This window comes from Scatophagus argus, chromosome 2, assembly GCF_020382885.2.
Source record: "Scatophagus argus isolate fScaArg1 chromosome 2, fScaArg1.pri, whole genome shotgun sequence".
NCBI lineage: Eukaryota > Metazoa > Chordata > Actinopteri > Scatophagidae > Scatophagus > Scatophagus argus.
This window is the reverse complement of record NC_058494.1, coordinates 7,361,685-7,374,437: the sequence shown is the minus strand read 5'-3', so window position 1 is coordinate 7,374,437 and position 12,753 is coordinate 7,361,685. Positions and strand designations below refer to the sequence as shown.

Sequence of the window (12,753 nt, the reverse complement as noted above, 5' to 3'; positions counted from 1 at the left end):
TAATGTTTCTGTGGATTTAATGCTTTCACCACCTGACATCACAGTTTTGTCTTCACTACTGATATAAATGGTGCAGAGAGCAGTCTGTCAGCTGTAACCTGTTTCCAGACATCATGACCACACTCACTATATCAAGTTTGACTTAACCCTTTCTTGTCTGTAATTTGTCTGATTTTGAAATTCTTTTGCTTGCAGTTGATTTCCAAGTCATCTCCAAGAGTTCAGTCAGTGGCAGTGAGTCTCCTCTCCTCCTGCTTCTTTCAAACTCATTTCTTTCTTTCTTTGATCTGTTCTTTGGCTCCCCTGCTCCTCTCAGATGTCATTGCATCCCTCTTGGGACTTGTGGTCTTGTCCAGCAACTCCAGTTCTCGAATTTTCTGTTATTGAAAGTTGTGACAGCACAGGTTTAAGTGCAAGTGTATTTGACACAGACTACTTAATACTCTGTCAGTTTGTATGAAATGCATTAACACTTTATTTGAAGGTGTACGCATAAGACTGACATGTCACTGATACCATGACATGAGACCTCTTAAGAACATGAAGGAATCTTTATGAATGTTTATGACACGATTCTGTTAATAATGACATAAATGACCCAGTGACACTTGATGGCAATGGTCATAAACATTAATAAAGACTCCCTCATGCATGTGGCAGCTGTCTTAGTGGTATGTGAACATAATTTCTTGAATACAGAGTAACACTAATGCAAGTTTAAGAGTTTATTTACATTGCTATTGATCTGTCTGTTTAAAACCACATTAACATTCCTAACAATAAATAAGGCTGAAACATCTATTTTACCAAAGCTTTTTCCAAGACCCATAACACAATCAAATTTAGGCCAATATTGTACACCTCCAGTTCCAAAACAGATGGGACCCTGTATAAAACTTGATATCATTTATACACTCATGTACTTTACAAAGTGATGAAACTCACCACAATTATGATAGTATCATCTGTTACCAACCAACCTGTTTTACCTTTTGAGCAGTACACAGCTTTCTCAGTCTTTTTGTTGTCACAATTTGTTAAAAATGTGTTGCTGGCACAAGATTCACTATAAACATATATGTACAAATTTCATGAGGTAAAACATTAAATATATGGTCCTCTTCACATTATTTTTTTTAATGTTTCCAACACCGTCCCAGCTCTTTTGATATCAGGGCTATAAGTCATTTCTTGCTTACCTGTGAAATCTCTGTGTTGATGATGTTGATGTACCGCTTCTCCTGGCCCAGAGAGGCCATATCTGCCAGAAACAGTCTTCGCTCCTCTATCTCATTCAAAACTGCAAAAGAAACAAACAGGTTAATATTAGACTTATTTGAAGGATGCGGTATATATTTAGCCAAGCAGAGTGTGACAGCATAGTTTGATTTGGACTGAAGTTATCTGAAGCAGACTCAGACACCACAGAATCAGATATGATAACAACTTCTTGTTCTCATAGACAAAGCATCTTAAGTCACATGTGGTGTGTTTTCTGAGAACGTTTCCTCTCTGTTACAGCAGTTTGTGTGCAGTCAGCATCACCTTCTTGATACCGGTCTATCTCCTCTACCACTCCTGGGCTGCCATGACCAGCAACATTTTGGGAAGATGCAAGTGTGGGTTCTTCTTGTCCCGTTGCCAAAATATTTTGAAGCCTCCTCTTCTCTTTCTCCAAGTCTCCTAGGGTGGGACAGAGAAAAAACAAGATACCAATTTCTCAGGGGATCTAGAAAATAAAACAAAAAAGGCCTACCAGATTTAGAAATGAGTGCCCTTTGGTATATTTCCATTGTTTGCAGTCAAGGCCTGTCAAAACACAAATACAGTTTTAACTTAACGCCATCAGCATCAAAAACATACTTAAAGGACCAGGACGGAACTTTTCTCTGACGTAGCTGTTCCCAGAACGACAAGATTCAGCGCTGCGTCTCTGAGGCTTCGCTGGCAGGACTTTCTGGACAGATTTACTGGCTTTAGGCTGAATGGAAGAAGCTGGTGATGTGGAGTCAAAGGTCAGGGGTAAAGATGCCCCGTCTGTGGGGGAAAGTTAAAAAAAAAAGTTTTTAGTGGGGCAAAACAAAATATAGTGATTCTAAAAGTCTGAAATACTGTGTTGAGGGAATAGTGCAGCAACAAGGACAATTCAGAGTACCTACACTGAGCAATTATTCATTTCAATTACTGCACTGCGAATGTATGTGTTAAGTGTCCAGTGTGGTGGTTGGAAAACGCAGAGAGAAGCCATGACATGATATCTGGATTTTTAACTCTATGTTGTACACTGATTTGTACAATAACAGAATTTACCACAAATTTATCACAAATATTCCCAACAAAATATAAACATCAATACTTGATAGCTGTATCGCAATATACCGATACTAACAATAACCACAATACAAAATGTAATACTCATATCATGTTAATTAGACACATATGATAATATTGTGTATATAATCCAGCACAGATGTTCGGCCTTGTGCATCTTCTGTCACTTCATCTGGCTGCCTTTTCATTCATTCATTCATTATTTATTAACTGCAATTATCCTTTTTGTACAATTTCATACAGTTATGGTTGCAGATGCTCTCTCCACCTGCCCATACTAATATTTGGAGTGTGATTAATTTGCCAAAAAAGATTTTCTGATTTTCTATAAATATCACCATCAAGATATTATTATATTTTGGCCACAATGATTGTGTAGTGAAAATCAAATATTGTGGCAGTGCTTATACTTGATGTCTGTGTATAATACAGTTTTATCACACAAATCGCAACCATAGTGCACTCCCAACCACTCACCCAAACCTCTGAGACTTACTCTTGAGGCATTCGTTTATCTGTTTTCTCTGGAGGTTGGTGAGCCTTGATTCCTGCATCATTACTGAGCACCAGGAGAGAGAATGATTAGAATTTCAAAAACAGGCATGTTCCTCAACATACACACATCGTCACCTGCTTCATGTGTGTTGTTCATCAACAACAGAATATTGTCAAGTGCATCATCTCACATCTCAGCATATCCTGCGTCTCCTTGCTGTACTTGGTGGCTCTGGGGTTGTTCCACACTCCGCCTCCAACTCTGCTCTGTGGGGAGGACGCCTCCATCTGGAGGAGACACACAAAACTCAATATGTGTGATACTGAAAAAACACAGAGAGCGAGAGGCTGCGGTGACAATGTCATTTATGGACATCTCAGGAGCTCCTCCACATTGAAAGACTTACAACTCTCAGATTGGTAGAAAATAAGTTTAAAAACAAGTGATATTTATTTAAATTGTGTGACATGGGGAGATTTTTCAATTCACAAATGTCAGGCAAACATACAAATAAAACGATTTAATATTTGCATGTAATATTATGTCACATAAATAATAGTAATAATAGCAGTAATAACAGTAGTAATAATAGCAATGAGAAAGTTCCTAAACTTGTACATAATGACTTTGTCATTCAAAATCACAATGTAGCTTAACTAAACATTAGCTATATTAAGCTAGTGCCCTTGCTGCTAGGTGGCTAACAGTATCAGTTACGTCAGAAGGGTAAGAAGATAGTTGACTCCACATGAAAAAACAACGTATGAAAAAACGTATGACAGAACTTTGACTTAAGGAAAAAAAACTTAACTCACTTAAGTTTAATTTCTTCTCTTGTCACAAGTCAACATTTAGCATTAACACTGGCTAATGTTTGTTGTCAGACTCGTGTGCTAACACCAGCGTCCTCTCCAGTACAACAGACTGTTGCTGTAGCAACCAAGTAACGCCAAGCACTTCCATGCTGAAGCCAACGTCATGAAGCTTTCTTCCTTTTTATTTTCCTTGGCTAAAGTAGCCTATTAATAGCACTTTTCCTCCTAACTACAGATCTTTTCAAAGCATGTTTCACTGTAATACCTACTCATCCGAAACACTGAACGTTCTTCTTTTATTTTTTAACTTTGACACGGGACATTGACATTATATGGCCTCTAGATGGAGACAAAGTCGGTTTTGTTTTAGTATTAAAACTACTGATATATTTCCCTGTTCATCTACAAAAGACCATTTTCCTCACAGGAATCATTATATATTCATGTCACAAAGCTCATAAGGAAAAATATGAGAAAAAATATTAAAAGAATTTCTGTGTGGAACGAAGGTGATCACCTGAAAATAGAGCAGACACTCAATATAGAGACAAGAGACCCTAGTCCCTCATATTAACACAGGAATGATAAAGCTCTGTATGCAAAGCCTTAAAAATGTTTTATTTCGTTACTTTATTCTAAGTGATTTTATAAGCATTTATGGTATTTATTTGTCTTATTGAATTATACACGTCTTTCTGAATTATACACAGTATGACTACGTGCAGTCATGTAGACACATTACACATTATCTCTTCATCGTTTTTGTCTCTTATGATAACGTTATTCAAATTCACAAGTTCAAAACTGAACCAAAACTTTATGTGATGTGTTCCAGGCTGTGATGGGGCTGTTTTGTGAAACTGACCACAGCAGTTTTCAGTTTGTGCACTGTATGTCTTCTGTTGTCGTCACTCTGAAGCAAAGAGCGAGTCTTTATCAGCGATGGGCTCGTCATCAGAGATCAGCAGCAGTCAGGAGTCTATTATCTCTGGGAATACAGCAGCCTGCCTCTGCCTCATGTCAGCAGATAAACAGCAGCCAGACTATAATCACCTTTCACACACAGGTCTTCTCAGAAGTCAGAGCCACATGTCCTCACTGCAAAGACAGAGACTGACCTGTACGAGTGCGTTACTGAACTAAACTGACTTTAAAAAATCACAAGTATTAATTCAACAAAGGGGATAAACTTTCAGTTACATACTTAGAAACAGAAACGTGAACTGTCCTGCATGATGGTGTGTTTCTGTATAAGTGGTACCAGTATGCCTACCCGTTAGCTTTTATTTACTAATATTTTGTGTATTATGCATCCATATTCCATTTCTGTTAAGTTGATCTGTAATAAATGATCAACAATAAATCCATAAAAATCTTTGTGATGTCAATTTAATTAATTAATTTATTTATTTAGACATGTTATTCACTACACAGCAACACGCTCTGCACTCTGTGCCAAAGCATGTTTTATTAGATAGTGGCCAGACATGACCTGTTTACTGCTGAATGACTCTGCAGTGGTGCTGCAGTGTTCATTTTTTTTTAATGATCATTTTTATGTAGTGACTAATGACTCAGCTTACTTAACATTTGGATTATAACTTGTAATTTATTGTTGTACCCTGATATATTTTGTTATTTTTCATTTTTTTATATTAGTTTCTTGTTTAATCATGAGGGAATTACCCAATGTCACAATTTATGGTTCATTTTATTGTACATAAAACTGAGTTTAACCCTTCCTTCTTGTTTTATCTCAGAAAAGCCCTCACCTGATTGTATGATTAAGTTTAGGTCCTGGTGTGTGAAAATATGTCAGAAATTGCACTCATAACAATATTAAAGTTGTATTTTAATTTGAGGCGACTTTTTACAGAACCTTTTTATTTATTTTGTTTTATTGTGTAAACGTATTTTAAATGTTGCTCTAATGCATTTCTCCTTTTTCATTTTTTCTGTGCTTACTAAGCGAAGTAGCATCAATGCATAAAACTTTAACTTTGAGGTCATCTCATAAGATTCATAAAATGTTCACTTACTTTCAAATATGTTGTTGACCATATGAAGAAAAGTGATTCAGTAAAGTACCCATACATTTAAAAGATGATTTGATCTTACCATTAACATTACATTAATATTTAGTTATTGGTCTGGATGTAAGAATGATGCTTTACATAAGCTAATGTTTCCTGTGAAATGACAGCTCTGTGCTCATCAGTTTTTGCTCTGAAACCCACAGAACAGGAAGATGCTGAGTTTGAGGCGAGATAGTAGAGTTTTATAGTGACTGTAAATGAAGAATCTCAAGGGATATAGAAAAGGAGCCGGCTAAGGAGCTCTCACTTACGCTCCACCTCCTAACGGTCAAAACCTACATGAAAAAGAGAGATTTGAAGTTAGACTTGCAGCTGACAGAGATAGACAAGAGAGAGGAGGGAGAGATAGCAGGGGAGGACTGAAGAAAATGAGACAGCTTTAAGAACCTGTTTCTGCAGCCTTTTCGGGCTGAGGGGACTGTAACTGGGATGAGCGGCCTGGTGAGCTGGGCCTTGACTTTTTGTTAGCTGAGTGTGAGATGGTCATGTGAGAAATAAAAAGAGAGAAAAAGCAAACAAAAAAAAAGAAAAGAAAAGAAACTTCCCTTTTGTTGCTACCTCAGTCGCCGTCATATCAAAAGTGCTTGATGGCTGTTACGCAGGCTGTGCTCCCTTCCTTCAGCTCCTTCTCCAACCTCTCTCACGCCACCGACAATATGAAAGTAAGTATCGAGCTCACTTAACTCATTTGATTCATACACTGTGACAAGAAACAAAACCTGATTTGAATAGTGTCTGGTTCTGCCTATTGTGTTACATGACCTGTGGACAGTTGGAATCAAAATAATAGATCTAATTCTTTTCAGAGAATATCAGGAAAATAATCTCATCCTCTGCCTTGTATGATCTATATTGTTGTGCTGATTATTTGTAAGGTCCACAGATAAATGGAGCTTTATTTCACCTAGTCTTGTACTATAATGTTGAAGTTTTACATCACACTTTACCACAGTAGTTTTTTCTTACAGGTTAGAAAAGAAGAGCAAATACAGCGTTTCTTACGTAGGTGCATCAGAGACTAGTTTCACATCCCGTAACAAAGTTCTTGAGTACCCTTGTACTTCTGCTGAAAGCGATATTAGTTGTTGTTCTGGCACAATGCGCTTCCATTTTTTTTAAAAAAAGACGCCCTGTTCATATGTTCCTTTGGAGGTTTAATGCACCTTTTGTAAGCTGCTTTGGTGTCTGCTAATGTAATGTAAAAAAAATATGCATAACATAATCTGAAAATGATCTGCAAGGAGTGAAATGTTTTATGTGCTGTTGACTTCTAAAGTTAGCTTGAATCTGATATGAGGCTTCAGCGGTCTGCCGTGTCAAGTTGATATGTTTTGAAGTTAGTCTCTATCTCTGTTTCCATAGACAGTTTTTTCTTGCTGAGACACAATGGAGGAATCTTTGTAGTATTTTTCTTTGCATACTAAAGATACAGTAAAATGGAACATACATCCTTCATCTAACTCAGACAGCTGAAGCCTCGAAGTAGCTTCAGCTGAACTCTGAGATATATTTTTACATGAAACAAGGACTGTGGATTTTGTTCCCCAATACTTTCATTGCATACAATAACACTATGGACATATGAATATTGTTTTAAGACAGACTTGAAAATTTGTTAACTTATAACTTAAAAACAGAAGCAATATACAGGAATCTGTTTTTTGTTTGTTTTTTTTGTGACATGATTTCCTTCATGATCATCACCTCTCAATGCTCTCCAACATCATCAAGGTGTGGAACACTGACAGTGGCTCTCTCCCCCTGGACTCTCGAAACAACAAACTGTCGCCCAGCAGCTCTGAGCAGCTGCAGGTCTCTCAACAAGTGACAGAGGAGCTCCTGGACGAAGACAGCCAGACTTCCTGGGACATCGAGTTCCTGCTCTCTGATTGGAGCAGCCCATCACCTGACCTCAACCCCTCTCTGGACAACAATGATCAACGGCTACTACAGCTAGACACAAACAGAGCTTACCAAGAGACGGCCATGTTTAAGGACCAACCAGGACAGGAGCATCTGCAGATGAACAATGGCAGCCTCATGGCAGACCTCCTGTCCCCTCCTGAGGCCACAACTTCGGTTCAGCCAGAGTTGTACCTCCCTGGTTATGCTGATGATCAAACCGGTCAGACTTCATTTCCTGGTCTACCCAATGTAGATCAGTTTGGCTTCACACAAGGAAGCAATGTGGAGAGGCACAGCAGAGGAAACCTCAGTAAAGTCTCATCATGTGACTTTAACCCTTACTATCCCCTGCAACACCCACCCATGATGACTTTCTCCGACAGCAGGTTTATGCCACCTCAGGTTGTGACCCCTGACCCTCGACACTACAGCTACATGCCACACTTTAACCACAACGCCAACCTTTTCTGTGACTACACCCACAGCCAGGCCAAGGGTCATCTGCCCCTTCACCAGCAGCCTCTGCTGGTTGGACCACAGCTGCCCCCTAGTGGGGTGGAGGGGAAGCGTGGGCGAAGGCCGACAGGGAAAAAAAGGCCCGCCATCCACAGCTGTGAATACCCTGGCTGCAGCAAGACCTACACCAAGAGCTCACACCTCAAAGCTCACCTTCGCACACATACAGGTACATCCCACGGTCTGTCACAATTAATCACAAGATAGGATGTCATACATTTGTCTGATATTTACTGTCTGTTTTATTGTTTACTCTTCAGGGGAAAAGCCTTACCACTGTTCATGGGAGGGCTGCAGCTGGAAATTTGCCCGCTCAGATGAACTGACACGTCACTACCGCAAGCACACAGGCCAAAAACCATATGAGTGTCTGCTGTGTCACAGGGCCTTCTCTCGCTCTGACCACCTGGCTCTGCACATGAAGAGACACGCCTGATTTGCATTTGGTTTGCACACACACACACACACACACACCACTGACCACTGCCACTTGAATAAATTAAAAGGCAGAGGAGCTTTACAGTCTACTGACTCTCATTCTGACCCACCCATAACACAGCCAACAGTAGGATGGCCTCACAAGTTATTGCATGGGAAGAGTTTGTTTGTCTGTTTTTGGTTTACTTCAAAATACAAATGAGGCTAATCTAATTCAGCGGCCCTTACCATGTGACATGAGCTCTTTTGCTTTTGTTTGTTATTCATTGGTTAAAGAGTGACCAACATGTAATGACTGCTTAAGCAATAGCACTTAAAGGAGTCCTCCGTTGATTTTTGCATTGCACTACGGACCCACAATGAACAGACAAAAATACAGAAATGAATGCAAGAGAGATAGGAGAGATATTATGGCATGGTGCCTGCATTGCCCACAATGCAATGTGACCGCTGACAGCTCTGTTAGATATTTGGGTATGTTATCGGTTTTCTAAGCTCACTTCTTTCTAACTCCACTGACACTGACCCCAGATTTAGTGCAGCTCAGCTACAAAAGGCTTTTAACAGCAGCACATACTACAACATATAAATTCACTTGTATGTGTGTTCTTCTTTAATGTGACAGGTTGTCTAGGTTCCAGTTTAACTTATGTGAACTCAAACTGATTACCTGGAAATAATTTGTGACTTTCACAATAAGACTGCCAGAGACATGGATTAGCAAAAGTGGAATATTATATCTATTTATAATACAGACACACAAATGTATTTTTTGATGACCTTACTTGATTTAACACCTTTCCTGTCCAAAACTCTAACCACAGCAGCATGTCTGACCTCAATATTCACCCTAAAATTACGTGAAGAGAACTAAGTCCAAAATCAAGATTTTGTCTTTACTCAACCAACTGCAGAAATGAAGGACAGCCAAAATGTATTCAACCTCGATGTCAAAAAATCAAACTGGACCTCTCAAAATATAAGTACTTTGGTTAGGACCAGTACAAGAACACAACTACAATGTAAAGTTAGCATGCCTTCAGCAGTACCAGATAGATAGATAGACAAACACTGTACACACTGTGCACATGCAGACAGCAAACATTAACACTAAGAAAAAACCTACCAAGAAATGTGTGTATTATGGGTCATACCGGCATACACAGCAATATATCCTGTAGGATCTCATGGCACACAGAACAAAGTCATGACTGCTTAGTAACAATGCTTAGCTGTATTACTGCTGAGACGATCTGATATCTCTATCTGATTTCTGTTAGAACTTTATTTTATCTTTGATTGTAATATTGATTGTAATGCAAACAAACCATAACTTATATGCTAAACTATTTGATTTCACAGTAAATGCAGGGTTATGTATATTTGTCATCTACCTTTATGTTTGTCTGTTTGGGGAATTTTTAATTTAAGAAAAAAACATATATGCTTTTCTCTCTCTCATCAAGCAGAATTTAAAACTGTAAATAATCTGCAGCGTTCTCAGTTGTTTGTAATCATCTAAAAATGAGCAACATATTTATTAAGATAATCTTTTTTATCAATAGAAGATACTATATTATTGTATGTTTTTATATCTCCAAAAGAGTGCTTTCGGGTCTTTTAACTATTGTTTTCATTGTCATAATTCTAATAAAGACTAATGCTGTAAAACTGTCTCTGAGTATAACTCATGTTTATTAATCATCATCAGCCATCTCTTTCATTGACAGTGGCCAAACTGAATTGAGAAATGGGCAAATACAAAGTGTAATGTCAGTCTCTGGCCTTTAGGTGGCAGTCTTCTGCTGTTATATTAACACACATGTTTGTATGCTGTTGCTAGCAGGCTGCTGGCGGTTGTTTCTAATCTGACTGAGGGTGAGGTAAGGACGAGAGTCTGCTTATGTAACTCAGTGCTCACTGATTCATCCCGATTATGTCAGATGATGGAGGTCGTCATCACATTATGGAGCCCCCCAGCACACACATAACAGCGTAACAGAGGTGCTTTTGTCTGAGGTTTGTTTACACTTAAATCTTTGGTCAGGGTTACCTTTTGTGTATGAGATATACTCCTGAGTATGAGTATATTTGAGTACACATTTTAATTCTAAACATGTTGCATCCTGCTGTTCTTAATGTTGTTGCTTTACTGATGTCATTGCCATTACAACCAGTTAAAAAAGATAATAATTCACACATCCAAAACATAAGGTTTTTCTTTTCACAGACTCTAGCTTTTCCTTATAAGGTAATCAACAATATCTCTGAATCAATCTCTCTGAACTGAAAATAATAAACAAACCTGTCACTTGTAAATGGCGCTTACACAGGGAGAGTTTAAGTTCGGGTTCATGTCATCAGAGTTATTCTGATTATGAGTCTCCAGCTTGTGAACAGTGTTCACATAAACACCCAAGTCAAAATCTCAACTGGAAACCTCTGATTTCTGATTTGAAAGGTCTAATACTAATGATTTGCTACTTACTAATATGGACATGCCTGAAAACCAAAGGGATATGGAAAACTCACACCTGCCAAAGTCTGTCAATAAATGTAATTAAAGCCAGATTTAATGTATGTATTGTTACATTTTCAATATTTTGAACTCACACACTTACACAAAAATACAAACAACTTGAGTTATCCAGTGGTTTGCAAGCCATTAACATGAAGTTTACCATCATGTCCACTGAAGCATGTTTTTGTGTCACATTATGGCATATGAAGCGTCCAGATTTTTATGGAACTTGCAACATCCTGTTTTATGGGGAGTGCCAACATATAACACAATCACTACAACAACAACAAGAGGTGTGAGGAAACCATTTTAGAAAACTGTAGCAGGTATAATGGTTTACTAGATTACTAGAGGGAGGAAAGTACAAACACACTGGTGTGCCAATGAGCCATGGTTTGGCAGAGCTGTTAGCTTTTTAGTGTACTTTCACAACTAAGATTAGCTTCTTAAACCTGCTCATCCAAAAGGGCACGATAGCAGCAGCAACACATTTGGAGCCCTGGTCACAGCCAAAGATACGCACATGAAGTAATCCTGATAATTATAGCGCTACAGATATTCATCTTGGCCATTAATGATCTGTATCTCCCTGAGAATGTGCTCACATGGTAAGATGTTACACATCAGCAGATAAATCCACAACACTTCATTAACAGGTTAGAGGTGGCCATGAAGCTCCATCTGCGACATGAGTTTATTTTAGTGCTGCATTCAAGGCCAGGTGATTCGGGATTTAGAGGTAACACGAGGACAGAGGCAGAGTTGTGATCTGTAGTGCCCTGAAAAGAACAAACAATCAAACTCTTAAACAAATCCCCTTTTTTACTTCCACTTTCTAGTTCCTGCTGTTTACATCATGTTATATCTCTAGAGAGGACGTTATGCAAGCATTATAGATTGTGATATTCAGATGTTAACAGTCTGCAAAATAAGCACAGAGGCATGAGCATTAAGCCATGAATATTAAAACTGGCAGTATCTGTTTGGCATCATTGGGCAAAAATAATAAATAGAGTAGATTTCTATACTTCCTCTTGGCTCTGTTTTCATTCCTCTAGCGCACTGACTCTGGTCCATCACTGGTCATTTCAGAGAGCGGCTGTTATGCAAATGCAGATGAGTGTGCATGTCCCTTCACATGGTGAAAGTGTGATGAAAAAGCAGAAAATTCTACAGGAAGTCCTACATGTTGTGATACATTTCCAGCATCTCCTCTGCCTGCAGCAGCATATAGCACAAAAAGACATGTCGTGAACACTGCTCCCTGCTCCATGTGAAGCTTCAGGCTCATTATGTTCAACACCGCATCACGTGTATCGAGGAGTGGCAAACAGGCATGATGACAAACATAGGGGAATAATAACAGGGGAATACTTGGGACTGTGTGTGTGTATGTGGTGTACTCATGCCACTGTTAGACATCATTGCAGCTACCTCTGAAGCATGGAGCCACAAAGTGCTGAAAAGGGACGATGGACTTGGTGAGGCTCGTATCATGAGGAGGAGGCCATACGAGGCACGACGTGTCACTGGCCATCCATGTCACTTTGCTGCTGATCAGACTTGTGGTTTTGCGTACTGCAGCTTTAAGCCATGAACTATTTATGAATTTTTGTTTGTTTGTTTTTGGCTTAA

General features: G+C 38.8%; 2 protein-coding genes across 4 annotated transcripts; one reads left to right on the top strand and one right to left on the bottom strand.

Moving 5' to 3' along the window:
* c2h22orf23 (chromosome 2 C22orf23 homolog) lies at positions 1 to 4,717 on the bottom strand. Of its 3 annotated transcripts, none has more exons than XM_046404631.1 (7): positions 4,508 to 4,717; positions 3,018 to 3,114; positions 2,828 to 2,890; positions 1,864 to 2,037; positions 1,546 to 1,683; positions 1,200 to 1,300; positions 1 to 377 (listed from the first exon to the last, which is right to left on the bottom strand). In XM_046404631.1, the coding sequence occupies exons 1-7, from the start codon at positions 4,595 to 4,597 to the stop codon at positions 267 to 269; spliced, it is 774 nt and encodes a 257-aa protein (XP_046260587.1). In that variant the 5' UTR covers positions 4,598 to 4,717; the 3' UTR covers positions 1 to 266. The 3 variants fall into 3 exon arrangements, with proteins under 3 accessions (XP_046260587.1, XP_046260605.1, XP_046260596.1); XM_046404649.1 differs by lacking the exon at positions 4,508 to 4,717 and adding an exon at positions 3,643 to 3,943 and having other exon boundaries at positions 3,018 to 3,149; XM_046404640.1 differs by lacking the exon at positions 4,508 to 4,717 and adding an exon at positions 3,643 to 3,941.
* Positions 4,718 to 5,975: 1,258 nt separating this feature from the next.
* On the top strand, positions 5,976 to 10,262 carry klf1 (Kruppel-like factor 1 (erythroid)). The gene is made up of 3 exons (XM_046404605.1): positions 5,976 to 6,400; positions 7,470 to 8,328; positions 8,420 to 10,262. The coding sequence occupies exons 1-3, from the start codon at positions 6,326 to 6,328 to the stop codon at positions 8,593 to 8,595; spliced, it is 1,110 nt and encodes a 369-aa protein (XP_046260561.1). The 5' UTR covers positions 5,976 to 6,325; the 3' UTR covers positions 8,596 to 10,262.
* The last annotated feature ends 2,491 nt before the right edge of the window (positions 10,263 to 12,753 follow it).

Excerpts from the sequence above, each read along its gene's own strand:
- klf1 (XM_046404605.1), top strand. The coding sequence starts at position 6,326 with ATGGCTGTTACGCAGGCTGTGCTCCCTTCCTTCAGCTCCTTCTCCAAC. Across the intron at positions 6,401-7,469 it reads ACGCCACCGACAATATGAAA|GTGTGGAACACTGACAGTGG; the intron begins GTAAGTATCGAG and ends AACATCATCAAG. Across the intron at positions 8,329-8,419 it reads TCACCTTCGCACACATACAG|GGGAAAAGCCTTACCACTGT; the intron begins GTACATCCCACG and ends TTTACTCTTCAG.
- c2h22orf23 (XM_046404631.1), bottom strand. The coding sequence starts at position 4,597 with ATGACGAGCCCATCGCTGATAAAGACTCGCTCTTTGCTTCAGAGTGAC. Across the intron at positions 3,115-4,507 it reads ACAAACTGAAAACTGCTGTG|ATGGAGGCGTCCTCCCCACA; the intron begins GTCAGTTTCACA and ends TGTCTCCTCCAG. Across the intron at positions 1,684-1,863 it reads GTTCCGTCCTGGTCCTTTAA|GAGACTTGGAGAAAGAGAAG; the intron begins GTATGTTTTTGA and ends GTCCCACCCTAG.